Source organism: Pholis gunnellus, assembly GCF_910591455.1.
Source record: "Pholis gunnellus genome assembly, chromosome: 17".
Lineage (NCBI taxonomy): Eukaryota > Metazoa > Chordata > Actinopteri > Perciformes > Pholidae > Pholis > Pholis gunnellus.
The window spans coordinates 15,577,782-15,594,733 of record NC_136544.1 but is presented as its reverse complement, the minus strand read 5'-3'; the positions used below and the strand labels follow the sequence as shown (position 1 = coordinate 15,594,733).

The 16,952-nt window shown below is 41.9% G+C and overlaps 4 protein-coding genes across 5 annotated transcripts; all 4 read left to right on the top strand.

Annotated features, from left to right (window-relative positions):
- Positions 1–1,003: 1,003 nt before the first annotated feature.
- atp6v0ca (ATPase H+ transporting V0 subunit ca) lies at positions 1,004–5,464 on the top strand. Its single transcript, XM_079177429.1, has 3 exons — positions 1,004–1,226; positions 3,596–3,779; positions 4,185–5,464. Exons 1-3 carry the CDS (start codon positions 1,151–1,153, stop codon positions 4,387–4,389), a joined length of 465 nt encoding a protein of 154 aa, XP_079033555.1. The 5' UTR covers positions 1,004–1,150; the 3' UTR covers positions 4,390–5,464.
- An 875-nt stretch (positions 5,465–6,339) lies between these two features.
- On the top strand, positions 6,340–11,364 carry spsb3a (splA/ryanodine receptor domain and SOCS box containing 3a). The gene is made up of 7 exons (XM_079177410.1): positions 6,340–6,495; positions 7,222–7,417; positions 7,834–8,014; positions 8,107–8,294; positions 8,393–8,495; positions 8,591–8,716; positions 8,831–11,364. Exons 2-7 carry the CDS (start codon positions 7,310–7,312, stop codon positions 9,220–9,222), a joined length of 1,098 nt encoding a protein of 365 aa, XP_079033536.1. The 5' UTR covers positions 6,340–6,495; positions 7,222–7,309; the 3' UTR covers positions 9,223–11,364.
- Positions 11,365–12,105: 741 nt separating this feature from the next.
- Positions 12,106–13,399, top strand: mrps34 (mitochondrial ribosomal protein S34). 2 transcript variants are annotated; one of them, XM_079178006.1, is made up of 4 exons: positions 12,106–12,172; positions 12,250–12,634; positions 12,755–12,797; positions 12,904–13,399. In XM_079178006.1, the coding sequence occupies exons 2-4, from the start codon at positions 12,317–12,319 to the stop codon at positions 13,200–13,202; spliced, it is 660 nt and encodes a 219-aa protein (XP_079034132.1). In that variant the 5' UTR covers positions 12,106–12,172; positions 12,250–12,316; the 3' UTR covers positions 13,203–13,399. The 2 variants fall into 2 exon arrangements, with proteins under 2 accessions (XP_079034132.1, XP_079034133.1); XM_079178007.1 differs by having other exon boundaries at positions 12,113–12,634.
- Positions 13,400–13,853: 454 nt separating this feature from the next.
- Positions 13,854–16,948, top strand: nme3 (NME/NM23 nucleoside diphosphate kinase 3). Its single transcript, XM_079178045.1, has 5 exons — positions 13,854–13,935; positions 15,001–15,131; positions 15,230–15,331; positions 15,468–15,580; positions 16,081–16,948. The coding sequence occupies exons 1-5, from the start codon at positions 13,890–13,892 to the stop codon at positions 16,196–16,198; spliced, it is 510 nt and encodes a 169-aa protein (XP_079034171.1). The 5' UTR covers positions 13,854–13,889; the 3' UTR covers positions 16,199–16,948.
- Positions 16,949–16,952: the final 4 nt, after the last annotated feature.

Below are 16,952 nucleotides of genomic sequence, written 5' to 3'. Positions count from 1 at the left end.
AAAACTCTGTAAAGCTCTTTGTACAAAAAGTGCTCTATGAATAAAGAGGATTATATCATTATTATTATTATTCTGAAAAGGTAAACTGTACATGAATATTTTCAAGGAGATGGATTATAAAAAGCTAAAACAAAAATTATGCTTGTCTTGTACAAAAGAAAATATCTTTCAAACCCAAACTGGTCTTAGGATATAAAACTAAACAGATAACAAACTTGTATAGTCATCAAGACTCACTGGGTGATGCTCTGAGAGAAAAGCACATTTTAAAAAACTAAACTGTGTAAAGAAGGTAAAATAGGATGTGATTAAAAATGTAATCTTTGCCCAAAAGAATAATGTCCTGAGGTGAATTATGAGGTGACATGTTCTTATAGCGGACATTAGGTTTGTACAGTGTCACCTTGACAAAGGCAGAGACCCAGGATGTGTCTCCAGGTCAGACAGTCTTAGTGTGTTTGAGTCTCAGAGGAAGTCTAATGTTGATTTAAAATTACCTCTCCTTGTCAATACAAAAAAAACCTTTACAACATACACATGCTTTAAATGAGGGTGGCTATATGCTGGATATTATGGACACTGTGCCTCTATATTATTCTTGTTTATTTGTTGTTCCATTTTTTTAAATTATAGAGTAAAAATATTGTTTATGGTTGATTTGACTATCTACTTAAAACCTATAATAAATACGCCAGCATGTAGTAAACCAGCGTTTCAACTGCAGTCAGTACACTTGCAGCAGAACATACCATATTATAGCCTACACACTGTACAAACTACTCATATAATACATTGTAGTATTACAAACTAGTGTGCGTGTAAAAGAAATTGCAATCAAATGAGAATAATTTGTACAGTATACTTTACGGTGCATTAAACAACAAGGGTTAGTTATTTCGACCCTTGTTTGTGTTGCGCACCCCCGTGTCCACACAAATGGATCGTTCCGAGATGGTTAGTCATGTGACTTTTTCCGTATCGCCATTTTCCTCTTCTACACCGGTGCTCTTTGCTGGCAGCTACGTTGTCACCCCCCCTCTCAGTGTTTTAACCTATCCAAAAGCTGACGGTGGGAAAAGGGGAACCTAAATAAAGAAAGAAGAAGATAGTCTGCCATATAGCTGTTGTCGCCCCGAGAAAAGTGCCGAGAATGTCTTCTGCGGAGAGCCCCGAGTACGCGCCTTTCTTCGCTGTGATGGGAGCCTCTGCGGCCATGGTCTTCAGCGGTAACTACACCAGCTCCTCCATCTGACATCTCGACCGTTAAAACCGTTACTGTCACAACGCTAACGGGCGAATATGCTCAGACAGATGTTCAGCTATTCTCACGATGTTAGAAACAACAAACATGGGGGTCTGTCTCACGAGAGATGACGGTGATGGGTGTTAGCTGAGTCGGTCACGGCTCACACACACCTGCCGGGGGATGATGAGCAGAGGCGGGGGAAGGTTTCCACTGACTTGACCACTGACGTTAGCTCGTCATGCTAACTAGCTAGCTACCTCCATCAGCTTATATCATATCAAGCTGTGATGCTGCCTTTCTTGGTGACGCAGACTCTTCTTTGAGGTGGCAGCTCAGGTCGACGAGGCCGTCTTTTAATCTGTCATCATTAAGTTATTTAAGGTCTAGATCCTCATGATATTATACGATGAATAGGATTGTTGGGATTAGCCCCCGTCACGGTTTAATATGTGGTGTTACAGGAGGGCCAGCATCTAAGGCCTAAAACATCAGTGATCATCCACGTTTAGCATCCACTCGAGGCGAGGCGGGGTACACCCAGGTTATCGGGGAGGAAATAAGGAATTGTACATAAAAAAATATATTTTTGGGTGGGGATTTACGGTCAATCAGGTGATGTCAATGCCTCCATACACCTGTCTCCATAATGTAGAAATCATTGATGGTTTGACATCAGGTGACACTTTGTGGAGTTTGACCATTGAATGAGTTATAAGATATATAAATCTAGAGCTGCACATATCCAACTTTTATCAATCAATCAATCAATCAATACAATTACAATACATAAACTCTCTTTCATAAATTAAACATCTGTAAATCACACCGCATGAAACTTGGATGAATCAGGATTAAAGCTGAGATAATGGCTCGTCGTGCCTGAATGAATGGATCTAAAACACATTTTATGACAACGACCAAGAAACAGTGTTTAATGTGAATTGCTCACATTCGGCCGACATCAATTGTTTCAGTGTGTCTGTCCTTCAATCCAAATTATTATTTTTTCTAAGTAGGTGGTGATTGAGGTGAAAACACAGTTATACTTATATAGCACAGCGCTGCCTGAGGGCTCTGTTTTAAGCTTTATTCTTCACACCCCGAGGCACACAGACACCTTCACAGCAGTGTTATTTGTGCTTTAGAGCTGTGAATCATACATATATTACACCCTTCAGTAAAATCTCTTAAGTTTCAAAACGGTTTGATTTTTCACCATAGAGTCAGGACAGGATTTCTCGAGGCGGCTCCATCAAGCAGCCACAGGCGACATCTGTGTGAGGCTGATGACCAGCTGGACATGTGATGTCCATTCATTATCTATGGGATGCACAGTGAGGAAGCAACCAGTACAGAAGTGGCACTTCATGCATTTAAAATGGGAGGGATCAGAATAAGTGGATAACAAAACCATTATTGAATGATATAAATTGACGAGTAGCTTGGTACAGAGATGTTAAGCTTGATGGGGAAACTGATGCATTGCTTATTCACACAATAATGGTAATGTTTGCTTGTAGTGAGTCAATAAGCACAGAGCCCTCTAAAGTGTCAACACCCACATCAGCAAGTGAGAAGTGGTGGAGTGATTTATTTATTTATTTATTGGCTCCAGCTGGTCGTTATGATAAGCAGGTAACATCCTGTTTTCAGAGTCCTTTCTGCTTGTTATCATTTAAAACCATGCGTGATAAACGGTAATCGTGCACAGTGTGAAGTTCTCCAGCTGACAAAGAACAGCGCAGAAAACTGGGCACTGCCTTTTCCAACTTCAAAAAGGGAACTTGGACTCAAACAATGGAGTACGCAGAAAAAAAAGAAAAGGCGGGGCTACTGTATTGTTTCAGATCGAACAGGTACACTGAACAAACTCTGTGACCAGTGATGTGCAGCGTGATTACAAATAGGTGACGAGCACTGAGACATGTGAGACGTGAGGTGACGGCAGAGCAGAAAGGGAAGAAAAAATAAGTATCAAGTGGGGGAGGTTTAAGGGCTCCAGAGTACAACAATGAATCCCTTTTTAAACGTGTTTCAGAGGTTTGTGAGGACACTTTAAAAATAGGTGCACTAGTGTGATTTGGCAGTACGCCTTTTTAAAAATTAATTATATACAATTGGTCAGCTATATATGGCTGGGTTGGAGAAAACTCAGTCGAATATCTTCTGCTGTTTCATTTCATCTGTTACCGGCACGTCAGGTCTGAAATCGATTTTGTCTGGGTTTATTAATCTCACTCATCCGAATCCATATCTCATCTGGTTTGAGTTGTTTTCGTCGGGAATCGTTTGTAAGTGAAGAATAAACACTGAACTGAATTAACAGGAAGTCTCTCCTCTCTCACGCAGCGTTAGGAGCAGCGTATGGGACGGCGAAGAGTGGCACGGGCATCGCTGCCATGTCCGTGATGCGGCCGGAGCTCATCATGAAGTCCATCATCCCCGTGGTCATGGCTGGTATCATCGCCATCTACGGGCTGGTGGTGGCTGTGCTGATAGCCAACAACATCTCTGAGAGAGTCACCCTCTACAAGTAAGACGAACCTCTGATGACAAAGTCCATTATAACAGTTTGCCATTTTACATTTAAAGTGTGTATTATTGCTGATTGTTATTTGTGTAAATTGCCTCAGATGGCTTTACAATCTGTACACGTACAACATTTACTATGTCTGGCTCTTAGTAGAGTTATACTGCGAGTTAGTAAACAGCTAACTGCTCAGAACTTGTTTTCTGAGACAAACTTTCTGTGATCATGAAGTCCGATGTTACTCTACAATTTTCTGGTTTATCATTGAAGTTTATGAACTACACTGCAGACCGAAGTCTCTCCTATCGGTGACTTGCAACTTTAACGACAAACCGTCGGCCAAAAAACAAATGTATTATTATACGTTTCAGACGGTATAACCTTGTGCAATTTGTGTCTTTCCAACAGGAGCTTCCTGCATCTCGGTGCCGGTCTGAGCGTGGGCCTGAGCGGTCTGGCGGCCGGGTTCGCCATCGGCATCGTGGGCGACGCCGGAGTGCGAGGCACCGCCCAGCAGCCCCGGCTTTTCGTGGGCATGATCCTGATCCTGATCTTCGCTGAGGTGCTGGGGCTTTACGGCCTCATCGTGGCTCTCATCCTATCTACAAAATAAATGTTCGCATCAAACACCATCTCATTCATTCCACATCGAAGCAGCAAGAACAAATAGGAGATTTTCACCGTACTTCCATTACACCCCGTGGGTCTGACAGGATGGGATGGCAACAGAAACATGTCCTCCGTAGATGTGATCATATTGTTTAATGCCATCCAGTTGTGTCAGGTCTTGTGTGTACTGAACGGGCATGAAGATGTATTGGTTGTTGTGGGATGATGTGTGGACAGTCTGCTTGATTTGTTGTCTGATCTTAACCTGTACAGTGAACCAGAGTCCCTCCACCCTGTAAATGTAGTAACCAGTCTGTGCTGTGAGTGTGAGTATCAACGTTTATCCCTCTGCCCATTCCCCTCCTTTTGATTTCTGTTTTCTGTTGGTGATTTTGATCGTCCTTCTTCGTTTGGAGACTGCTGAAGAATCATGCACACTAGTATTTTATGTTTCCATGTTCTTTTCAGGGACCTTTGTTGAATCACAGTGGTGAGGACTGTCAATACATATTTCTTTTTTTTCACTATTTATGGAAAGTTATGAAGATTTTGACTTAATGAAACTGTCTAAATGGAATACTGTTTATTGAATACCCTATATACATAAAATATATAAATTATCTGTGTATAGTTAGATTCATTGCACCGTGGGTAATTGTTCTAAGTGCTTGGAATTCCTCTGGATGTAGTGTGATTATTTATGGAGGATGTCCACATGTTAACATGGAGTTGACGGTGTGTGTGTGTGTGTGTGTGTGTGTGTGTGTGTGTGTGTGTGTGTGTGTGTGTGTGTGTGTGTGTGTGTGTGTGTGTGTGTGTGTGTGTGTGTGTGTGTGTGTGTGTGTGTGTGTGTGTGTGTGTGCGCGCGCGTGTGCGTGCGTGTGTGTCTGTGAATGACCTGAGTGCATAATGTGTGTGTGCGCAAGTCTTTGTTTAATATGACATTCTCCAACACTAGTACCGTTTACCTGTAGTGCTGCTGTCTTGATTTTTTTTGTTTGTTTGTTTTGTTTAAGGTGAGAGCTCACTGTTCAGCCATGCCTGTCAGATTTCCAAATAAAACTCAACCTCCTCCAGAACATCATCGTTGAGCCTTTTTTTCTGTTTTTAATTGAATGACTTATCTTACAGCGTCGACGTCTTGAAGGCTTTTCAGAGTCACAAGCACCTGTCAGCATTTAATTGAAAAAGGGAAATTGGGTAATAAATAGTTAATTCAATTGATAGATGGCTAGATGAAAAGTGAAAGATTCACAAAAAGGTGTTTAAATTAATCCTAAAGTGGACATGAATGTCTCCTAAAACAGGCACATGCTTGTGAATGTACTTTTTTTCATTCCTATCCGCAGACGACTTGTGAGAGCTTCCACACAGTCTTATTGGTGTCCTGAATACATTTGCCAGCTCCTTTTCATCGAATATATATATTAGTTATATATATATTATATATACTAACCACTAAATGAGGAATGTGGGTTTTGTCCCCATCACTCACATCACATTAAAGGGGATCTTTTAATAGCAGGTCTAAACAGGAGAAATTATTACAGCAAGCAAAACCTCTTTCAATGTCCATAGAGGTAACTGACTATCTTTTTAGGCAGAATTGGGAAAAATTGTGAACCTATCCTTTTAAGAACATTTGATTTTTGTAACATTTGCAATGGTTGAGTATTGTTATGGTTTGTGGTATTGCTACTTACTGAAATTAATTGTATAATTCTGAATACTTCTTCCTACACTTTATACATACAACACTCAAAGAGGGCAATCTTCACAATACTTATACTACTGGTACATTGTTTGCAGTATTTTATATCATGTTGTGCTTTTACTTTTAGTTAAATAACCTCTAAACGTCTCCACTGAATAACACTACTCTTTCCTCCAGGCTAATACAGGAGTATTTGCTGTGCACTAATAAACTTCCTGTTGGAGACCGTGGGCTCCTGCAGAGAGCCCGTCTCACTGTTATTGTTTACGGTCAGCCTGATGTAAAGTAGGTCATGGTGAGCAGGAAGCTTAGCTCCCCGCTCACTCCGCTGTCGTGTGTTAGCTCTCTAGCAATAAGTGGCTTCGAGGAACAACGTCTCTGTGGTGAACAAGACAAGTAACGTTAACGGTTTTCTCTCGCGCTGATAGCAGGACGCAGCTAACGAAAGCTAACTAGCTAGTTTACGCTAACACGCAGCTAACGAACGCTAACTTGGTAGTTTACGCTAGGTCTGAAGCTGCATCACCAGCCTGGTCACCCTTCTCTAAATACATGGCTAATAAACCGTGTAGTAACCGACATCTACCGGTGTACTAAGCTATACTTTCAACCGGCTGTCTGAGTTGAATATATACGCCTCTGACCTTGTTACGGCCTGCTAACATTGTTAATGCATCCGCGGTTCAACTGTGTGGCTAACGATAGCTGCTACCGCTAGCTAGGCTAGGTGGCTAACTGAAGCTAGTTAGGAAAACAACATCTCACGTTAAAAGACCATAATAGATTTGCTGATGATGACAATTATCTGCGGTCAAGCAGAAGACTGCTACTAGCTAGTTAGCGTTAAATGAAGTAGTTAGGACGATATGTGTGTAATTAGTTAACCGTTAATGTGCCCCACTAACTCACTGAGCTTTATTGCATTTGAATACATTTAAAGTGATTAGGTTTATAAAGCTGTAATGTAAGCACATGTTAGTGTTGAGATAAGACATCAGGATAGCAGCATCAATAAATAACTAATACATTATGCAATGCACAAAGCTACAAGCATTAATTGCCAGAGGGACTTCAGTGTCTGTGCCTCTCAAGATTAGCATATGTTGTCAATTTATTTCTCAGCATCTGGACTGATGCTCTTCCTCCTGCATCTGGACTGAACCTGAGCTGACTAGGCGGGCTCTTCTACTGGTGAGACACGGTTACTGCCATGTCCAGGCACAGCAGGAACAGTCGTGGATGGAGATATGTTTGGGGTGGGATACGAAGGGATGCTGATGCCCGGGCACTTGAAGAATGGAGCCATGACCGTTTAGAGGTAAGCATACACGGGCTGCTGTTTCCCCCATTGGACCTGAAGCTCTGAACAGATTTCAAAGCATCAGTGGACACAGGAGTTTTTGTTTGTGTCACTTGTTTCACCCCAGGCAGGAGATAGGATGTGTTGTCATCACCATGAGAAGACAACAAAAAGTCACCTCAGCTATCACTGTCAGACTTAAAGCCTCTAATGTGCCTTTGGCCACTGTAAACAGTGTGTGTTTGGTTGGAGATTAGGTTTAAGGAAAGCATTATAATATCAGAATTTCACTATTACATTTTAGAGATGTAGATAAAACTCAGAGGTACATTTTCCAATGCAGTGCGCAACATCTAAACCAGCGTTGTGCTGTTACATAAGCAATGCTGCTGGCGTTTCAATGAGTTCTTTCTCTCTACATTGCTGCTCCCCAGTACAGTGATTCAGACTCTGAGGCAGACTTTTCGGCAGTGATGGTCCCTCCAGTCCCCAGTGCAGTGCCCGTCACCGGAGAGTCCTACTGTGGCTGCGACTCCCAGGCTGAGACCAACTACAACCCTCGTCTGCGAGGCTTTCACCAAGTTAAAGACTGCCACTGTGGCGAGGACGACCAAGGTGCAAGACAGATCCTGCATATCAATGGCCAAAACAAATATTTAATTTCTTGTCTCTTTGCATGATTGACTGAACGACTTCTGATGTTTCAGAGTTTGACTGGGTTTGGGACGGCAACAGCCCATCGACGGCAACATTACTGAGCTGCGACAATCAAAAAGTGAACTTCCACTCTGAATACAGCTGTGGCACAGCAGCAATCCGTGGCTCCAAAGAGCTGGCTGAAGGGCAGCACTTCTGGGAGATCAAGATGACGTCTCCAGTGTATGGAACAGACATGGTAAACCTCTACGCCTTACCTCCTATCACTGACCTGCTGGTAGTATGCAACGCTTCCGAAAGAGATCCAAACATAAATTGTTGTTTGTATCTATGCAGATGGTCGGCATCGGTACTTTCGATGTCAACCTAGACAAATACAGACACTCATTCTGCAGCCTGTTGGGAAAAGATGCGGACAGCTGGGGTCTTTCTTACACTGGTAAGACTAACACAACATGCTGTGATGCAGCAGTAACATCTCAAGGTGGGGGTTTGTATGAGTATTAACGTCAGTGGTTGTCCTCCTTTTGTCAGGATTGTTGCATCATAAAGGAGACAAAATGAACTTCTCCTCCCGGTTTGGACAGGGATCCATCATCGGGATCCATCTGGACACTTGGCACGGCACGCTCACTTTCTTCAAAAATCGCAAGTGTATAGGTTAGTATCAACAAACACACATACCATAACTGATAAATACTTACTTACTTATGTAGTATTGTAACAAGATATTACACGTGAACATAAAACATTTTGTCACCATTCTCGATGTAGGTGTTGCTTCCACGGAGCTCCAAAATAAGAAGTTTTATCCGATGGCGTGCTCCACTGCGGCGAAGAGCAGCATGAAGGTGATCCGATCGTGCTCTGCGCCCACCTCCCTGCTGTACCTTTGCTGCGCTCGCCTTCGCCAGCTGATGCCGGACTGTATAGACACTCTGGATGTGTTGCCGCTGCCGCCGGGCCTTCGCCAGTTGCTCCACAACAAACTGGGTTGGGTGCTCAGTCTCAATAGTGGCACCACAGAGGAAACCCCAGGTGGGCCCGAGGGACCCTCACGCTCGCCTGCCCCCCCCTTGGCTGGACCGTCCTCCTGTGAGAGTGACTCGGAGGGTTGCACATCTGACCCCGAAGCCTGTCAGAGGAAGAGATGCCGCTGGACGTGACTGCCCAGCTCGACTCAAACCATCACTGGCAGACGTTAATGTCCTGAGGCCTCTGATCTAGTGTTTCCTACCTGCTTCACGAGTTCCTCAACATCAATATTATCCAGTGGCGAAGAAAATAAACCATGATCGGAGCGGTACGTAAGTGGAAAACTGTGACGGCAGTATTTCTGCCGACATGCTTTACTGTGATCTTCTCTTCAGATATCTTCATGCTTGTCATACATTCAGTATCCAAACCAGCTTCAGTAATAAGTACAAATGTGCGGTGTTATTATGTTAGTTTACCATCATTTGTTGCCATTCATGTATGGCGAGTAGCGAAATGATGCAGGAACGGACTGAACAGTGTAACACTGAAGTCAAGTATGGACAGATTTTGATGGTCATCATAGTACATTTGCAAAAAGCGGGTTTAAAAAATGAGAGACTGTATATTTTAGGGATGCACTGATACTGATATCGGGCCAATAATATACACCAATTCAGTAAAATGATATCTATGTATTTATCGTTGCTCTGTATCGTTGCTCTGTATCGTTGCTCTGTATCGGTGCTCTGTATCGGTACTCTGTATATACTGTTACCCAAAGCCCAGGTATCGGTACCCGTTTTGGGACTGAAACATTGGTGCATCCCTTTTATATATTTTCTGTGTTTTCAACCTGTATGCAAATAATGTATATTGTTCTCAACCTTAATGCCATTGATGCATTATCAAAGTAATATGTTACATGTTTTACTGGAATCTGCAATTTTCTGTTGGGTTGCCAAAGTGAGACACTGTGTCTTAGAGTGAAAGAGAGATATGAAGAGACACCCCTTAGGTCAGAGAGTGTACTTTATTTGTTACCCAGAGGTTACAGCTCTAAGGCAAAAAAACCTTTTCAAGACAGATCAAAAACTTGTTACAAGGAGTTGGAGTGAACCTGAATGTAGTTTGCATCTTGTAGTGTTTTATTCCAGCCATCATCTCCAAACAACTAATACACTTATGGTTCTTGAGAAACTTGAGAGCAAAAAAAGTGTCAAATATTTGTGACACTTCTGGCAACATCACCAGGTTTTGAAAGCCTCCTGTTGAAACCGTATGCCACTGGTTTGTAGGCGGGTTTCCTCTTTCCTAAAATATGTCAGCAGTGTGTCCTTGTTATTTAGTGTAGCTCTTTTAAATCTGACCATGAGACTAGGATGACACTCTGAAGAGACTGCCGCACATGTAAAGTAACTTTTCATCACTGTTATATCTTATTGTTTTTTAGAACTTAAAAAAAAAAAAAGTGAGTTTCTTTGATTGACAAAATATGAGATTATGAGCAGTTTTAGTGTTTTTTTAACTGATCTGTTTATGCAAGTGTGTTGTTTTGGTTTTCCCAAAGCATTGTCCCATCACTTCCTGTACCAACTCTTGACTGTAGTTAATCATACTTTATTCTAAATTATTTTAATATCAAACACTCACAGCCTTTGTTGGACTAATAGCTGGCTCTAAAAAGTTGCTTATTTTATAAGAATTAGATTCCAACTTGAGTATTACTGGATCATGAATGACCGAGGAGGGGAACATTACCTCTGGGTCAGGTGTGTAACACTATAACAATAGAAGTATAGAGATGGTGTTTGATCCAGGTGTTGAAGCTATACAGTCTGCCAACTGCTGCCCAGTCGCCTGTCTCCGATCATGTTCGCTCCTCAAGGGTCTTGGTTCAAGTAGAATTGCACAAAGATTGATGGTACTATGCAATAAAAGCAGAAGGAATGTGTGTTTTAAGATGGACACACACAACATTAGTGGTGAAGGTACCAGAGGACCGTGATCATTAGTCATGAGTAGTGTGACATGATGCACTTAATCCTGTCCAGTTGTGTAATGATTGATCAGAATGATCCCTAAATATCTAGTAATATAAGAGATTAGTTGTAGTCCAGCAGATGTATTGGTGTCTTATTTCACTGCATTTGTCTTCACTTTGATGCATCCAAGCACTTTTTCTTACTGTTGTACTGTAAATAGGTAAAATTCTAAGTGTTTCTTCTATACCGTGTCATATTAATAATTCTGTATGTGAAGGCCTTTACTCACCTTTTTCTGTATAACTTATCAGCATGATTTTCAGCTGAAAATAAATGAATGCTAAATATGCAAAAATGACTGGTTGTGTTTATTTATTAGCAAGAAAACAGGCACCTAGGACATTTCAAGATGTCAGTTTTTTTATCTTCAGTTTGGAAGTCTTTTTTCCATTTTTTTTCATTTTACATAAAATATCAAGTAACACTTGGCTGATATCACTGGAGTGGGTGGATTCAAAGGTCTACATTTGGGAAAAAGTAACACTTCAATAAAGAGAAACATTTTATGGAATTTGACCACTTTGCTCTATGAATACAACATTTCCTAAAGTGAAATAAATAACAGAATTGCAGACAACGTCTATCGTGGTCAAAATAAAACAAAACGAGAAAACGGTTCAGTTTCAGATTAACATGGAAATGACCAGAAAGTTCCTTAAAACAGTTATAAACACTCTGGACACACTTTCCTTAACAAGTCCCCTAAAATCCCACCTGTAGTCCATTATACATTTTAAATCTTTGAAGAAAAAAAAAAAAAAAAAGATCTAAATCTGTACAAAGGCAAAGACCACCAGTAGAAATATGACTGAACACTGATTAGGTATAATATGTATTTATTTATAATGTGTGCAGAAAATCTTTATTAATACCCATTCTTGTCTTATGGCACGTATTATATTATTCCATCATTCCTCCCGTGAAATGATTAATGTGCTAACTGAGAGGTCTTCTACTTGATTTTCCTAATGCGGAACTAGAATGTGCAGCGACAGTGTACAGGGAAGCTTTTCACTGTCGGACCAAATGAGCGGAAGTTGTGTGCTTTGCTTGCGGAGGTCAAGTTTCGCTGGTGCTTCTCGCCAGGGACGTTCAGGTACTTTTAATTGCTGATATCTGAGTTTGAACAGCTGCTCCGTTCAGACGTAAATAACTAAATTTACCCTCGTGCAGGTTAAACGTTAACCGGTGTTTATCCGGGAGTATTGTGGAGTAACGAGCTGCTGCACGTCAGGCAGTCATGGTGAAGAAAAGGCGACTTCGTCTCATCGCAGAAATGGCTCGGAAGATCCGGGCGTACCGAGAGCTGAAGTCCCGGCCGCGGGAGTCCCAGAAATACGCCCTGGACTACGAGACGATGAAGCGGCCTCACACGGGGAAGATGCTGCCCGTGCTGGCCTGGCAGGATGTCCGCAGGGAGAGTCGCCTCTTCTCCCTGCTGGCGGGCATGAGGCTGTTCGGAATTGGCCGCCTCTTCACCCGCAAGTCCTGGCTGGAGGATCACACCGAGCCCAGCTACTGGCAGATCACTAAGGTCAAGGTGGACTACACCGCTGAGGTGAGAAAGGGCCACAGCCAAGATTCTGGTCAGCATGTTGCCATCCCAAGTGAGTGCAGTTTTGTTTGTCATGAGGTCTGTTATGATACACATGTAACACCTGATTCCTGTGTTTTCTAGAACATGGATCATGGCAAAGCATGGGGGATCCTCACCCTCAAAGGTAAGATGTAACTGTAACTACCATTGAGGACACTAATGTGATGTAACCCTTAGATGTTACACTCAAACAGCTTGTAGTACTTTTGTTGCATTTCTGTGCTTTGCAGGAAAACAGGAGAGCGAGGTCAAGGAGCTGGACAAGGTGATGTACCATGACTGGCGCCTGGTTCCCAAACACATGGAGCAGCAGATGAAGGACTTTGAGCCGCTCCCTGAGCCGCCCGTGCGCTACGTCCCTTACCCTCCTCTGCTCCGCGCCATGCTGCTGGCCCAGCACAAGAAGGCAGTGGGCAGTGTAGTGGCCGAGGAGCCGGTCTTGCCTCTAAAGAGGGACGTCCTGCTCAACAAAGACTATTTCCACCAGCAGGAGCAAGACACGCAGAGGACGGAGGGGACAGCGGTGTGATGCTCGTGGTTCTGAAGAGGAACATCTTGGGACGTTTTGGACAAAAACAGTGTTGATGGAAGTTGTAACTTCTTCTGTGCGAGTACACTGGAATCACCTCAATGTCCCGATATGTCCTGGACTCAAATGACTTCTCTGAAGCAGGCCTCTCTGAGTGTGATATGTATCTGTGCAATGTGGTAAATATTAAATGTAAGATAAAATATTGCTGCTATCATTGTTTTTTTTGTGATTTGTGCCTGTGTTATAGACTAACTCATAGAGTACTTCACTAATGTGATTACAGCACATTGAATATGACTGGGTGCCTCATACTTTGACACCTTGAAATCACTTTTGTTGTACTATCAGAGAAAGAAGTAGCAGAAGACTCCACCATCAAAAGTTGAATATGTTATTTTGCCTGATTAGATGCCGCTTTTGTCATATTGGTTTTATCACAATCACAATTTGAGAAGAAATCTAAACTGCCAGAATAACTGAATATTATATTACACTAACATTTAAAATAGTCCTGAGTAGTGTTCTTAATTTTGTTCCCCCATATACATTTATAATTTCTAACTTTTTGTTCAACCTGAACTTCCACGGTCACGCGCTTTGGGAAGCATTCCGAAACGTGGGTGCGCGCGTCTTCATCCCTCCCTACTCCTTCCAGTGTGACGTCACTCCGTCCAACCGGCGACAATGATCTGCCTGATTTTGTCCATATTCTCTCACTTCTTAACGTCAGGTTGGTGTTAAATCCGTTTATTCTTCGCGTGTCATTCACTATTGTTGAAGTTTGACTTTCTCCGTTTCCGGTCTGTGTGAGCAGGAGATGCTAACGTTCGCCTCGGCTCTAGCTAGAAGAAGGACTTAACCGTTGAAACAATGGTGTCACGAACAGTTCAGTAACTTCTACACAGGTGTTGTAACTTATTGTGTGTAACGTTAGAGTCGCTCGGCTTTGGATTAGTTAGACGATTAACTGTGTGGGTCGAGCTAACTTTAGTTTACTAATATGTAGTTATAACGAGTCACAGCTACTTAGTCTCACTACCAGCAGCGTCATCCTCGTCACTGTCAAATACGTTGATTCAGTATTCTATTAATAGCTCCTGCTGGCGGTGGGATTCACGTGGAGCGCGTGAGAGCTGTTTTGTATGGAAGCCCATTGCTGCGAGCAAAAAAAAAAGTAACGTTTGTTTTTTCCAGTTAAAAATGTTAATGAATAAAAATGACATTTTCTTTTTCGTATAAAAAAAAAAAATGCACCAACACTTTTGCTGCATCCATCTGTAACCATGACACTGACCAGATGTTTCCAGTTGCTGTTCAGTGAAGGTTGCCCCCTCAGCCACATCGGTTTTATTGTTTCTACTCCAGAGCTGCTTCTTGCTGAAAATCCTTTAACGTTTAAAGTAGTCTTCAACCTATGAAGACCTGCTTCTACGACTGTTGTGTTAAAGTTTCTCATAATTTAGACTTTCTCTTTTTTTTTGCTGGTGGAAATAGGCTTCCAAAGATACGAGCACTGCAATGGTGTCGAGAAAAAGGTCACAGCGAGAGACCTGAAAGTGATATTTGTGAATCTAATAATTACTCCTAAAACTAACAAATAACAGACATTTCTAGAGATGCATGTAGCTTTTGTCAAGTCAAAACTTGTGTGCGTACTCTTGAATGAACGATGCTGCTTCCTCCAGTCTGTACCCAGATGCATGCACGCTGCTCTAGGTTGTGAGTGGTGGCCATCGTTGTTCACAGTTGTTGATTTTACCTTCATCGTTGTCGTGTGTTATTCCTGATCCTCCAGGCTGGACCGGTGTGAATGAGCGCACCTTTATTGCCGTTAAACCAGATGGCGTGCAGCGTAAACTGGTGGGAGAAATCCTGCGACGCTTTGAGAAGAGAGGCTTCAAACTGGTCGGCCTCAAACTGGTGCAGGTATTTGGGATGTAGGCCTTTTATCTTCTCTTGAGACAATATTTTCCAAAGTAGTTTTATGTTTTAGTTGAATACGTGTCTGTCTTGTGTGTCGTCAGGCGTCTGAGGATGTTCTGAGGGAACACTACTGGGACCTGAGGAGTAAGCCCTTCTTCCAGGGACTGATGAGCTACATGAGCTCTGGACCAATCGTAGCAATGGTGACATTCTCCCACATACTGTACACATGTTCAGAGGGCGTTTGGTTTTTGCTGATAACTCACATAATAAGTCATGGTGTACAGGGTATCTTTGTTTCTGCATGCTGTAGTCATGTACGTTCCTGTGTTTGTTCAGGTGTGGGAGGGTTTTGACGTAGTCAAGACTGCACGTAAGATGATGGGAGAGACCAACCCTGCTGACTCGCTGCCTGGAACCATCCGAGGGGATTTCTGTGTGGAAGTGGGCAGGTAGGAAAATGTGAGGCCTTATTTATAGGAGGCATTTTTACTTGTCATAGTAGAAAAAAACAGTTGTGACCAATAAAATGTATGGTGGCAGCATTATATTCAAGAGTCCCACTGGGCCATGAGAGTGTAAAAAAGTCATAGTATATCATAGTATGCCGAAAAAGTACAACTATAATGGTTCATAAAACGGTCATAGTATTTTATAAAAAATGTTACAAAAAGGTCTTAGTATAGTATGTCAAATAAAAAGTCATAAAGTCATGAAAATGTCACAATATAATTTGTCGAATAATCATAACACATCAAATTATATTACGTCATAAAATAGTATAGTATGTCATTCAAAAGTCCAATATAGAAAGTCTTTAAAAAGTATTGTCATAAAGATATCATAAAAAGTAGTATAGCATTTCATAAAAAAAGACATTAAAAACATCTGAACGTGGCGTGACTGCATCTGAATGTCCTAAACTTGTTAGTGTTCTGGTTCTGTGCTGCAGGAACGTGATCCACGGCAGCGACTCGGTGCAGAGCGCCCAGAAGGAAATCTCTCTGTGGTTTGGACAGGACGAGCTTCACTGCTGGGACGACAGCAGCAGTCACTGGATCTACGACTGACGGTCCACACCAGCTGTGTGTCCTCCATCCTGTAGGCATGACAAGATGGATCACACCTCAGATACAGAGGTCTTTGGCTTTAATATCTTGTAGAGATGCAATTGTTCCCTTTATTTTCTTTTTCATAAAATGAATTTTTTATCTAACTACATTTCTGAGGTGAAATGTCTCTACAAAGCAAACCTGCACTAAGTGAGCAATAACTTTATCAGTAACATGACGGTGTGCTTCTGTTACAGTTTTCATTGTAGTCTTTTAGCCCAGAAGCTTGTAGTTCATGATGTTCATCGAGGGATCACACATCAGGGTACGGCTGCATTTAAATAAACCCTGAAGGTTCATTTCTACAGGACGCTTTAATATCTATTAATATTCAGGTGATGTGCAAAGTATTTTAAGTTACATAACAGCCATTGTTTACCCCCTCAATGTGTTTTGCACACAAATGTTTTTTCTTATGTTGAAAGATCCGTCAAAATATACACGTTTCTCCTGTAATCGTACTTCCATTGAGAGCAATCAACTAACACCATTATTGCCTTTCTACACATGTTTCAGTTTCCTGCACTTTTAAATATAAATCCTGTCAGGGTGTGAAACGGATCACTTCACAGGAATACTTGAATTTAAAGGGCGTTTTAAAATAAGATGCTCAACAGGTTTTCGTGGAGATTCCAAAGGCTAATTTAATTTGTTTTATAAAATTGTAATTTCTTTGTCACATTTGCGCTTTTCTAAAATTCCATGACGCTGT

Bases quoted from the DNA above. Each gene is read 5' to 3' on its own strand.
- spsb3a (XM_079177410.1), top strand. From the start codon at position 7,310: ATGTCCAGGCACAGCAGGAACAGTCGTGGATGGAGATATGTTTGGGGT. The intron at 8,015-8,106 runs GTGCAAGACAGA...CTGATGTTTCAG, and splicing joins CTGTGGCGAGGACGACCAAG to AGTTTGACTGGGTTTGGGAC. The intron at 8,496-8,590 runs GTAAGACTAACA...TCCTTTTGTCAG, and splicing joins CTGGGGTCTTTCTTACACTG to GATTGTTGCATCATAAAGGA.
- nme3 (XM_079178045.1), top strand. From the start codon at position 13,890: ATGATCTGCCTGATTTTGTCCATATTCTCTCACTTCTTAACGTCAG. The intron at 13,936-15,000 runs GTTGGTGTTAAA...CTGATCCTCCAG, and splicing joins CTCTCACTTCTTAACGTCAG to GCTGGACCGGTGTGAATGAG. The intron at 15,132-15,229 runs GTATTTGGGATG...GTGTGTCGTCAG, and splicing joins TCGGCCTCAAACTGGTGCAG to GCGTCTGAGGATGTTCTGAG.
- mrps34 (XM_079178006.1), top strand. From the start codon at position 12,317: ATGGTGAAGAAAAGGCGACTTCGTCTCATCGCAGAAATGGCTCGGAAG. The intron at 12,635-12,754 runs GTGAGAAAGGGC...TGTGTTTTCTAG, and splicing joins AGGTGGACTACACCGCTGAG to AACATGGATCATGGCAAAGC. The intron at 12,798-12,903 runs GTAAGATGTAAC...TGTGCTTTGCAG, and splicing joins GGGGATCCTCACCCTCAAAG to GAAAACAGGAGAGCGAGGTC.
- atp6v0ca (XM_079177429.1), top strand. From the start codon at position 1,151: ATGTCTTCTGCGGAGAGCCCCGAGTACGCGCCTTTCTTCGCTGTGATG. The intron at 1,227-3,595 runs GTAACTACACCA...TCTCTCACGCAG, and splicing joins TGCGGCCATGGTCTTCAGCG to CGTTAGGAGCAGCGTATGGG. The intron at 3,780-4,184 runs GTAAGACGAACC...TCTTTCCAACAG, and splicing joins GAGAGAGTCACCCTCTACAA to GAGCTTCCTGCATCTCGGTG.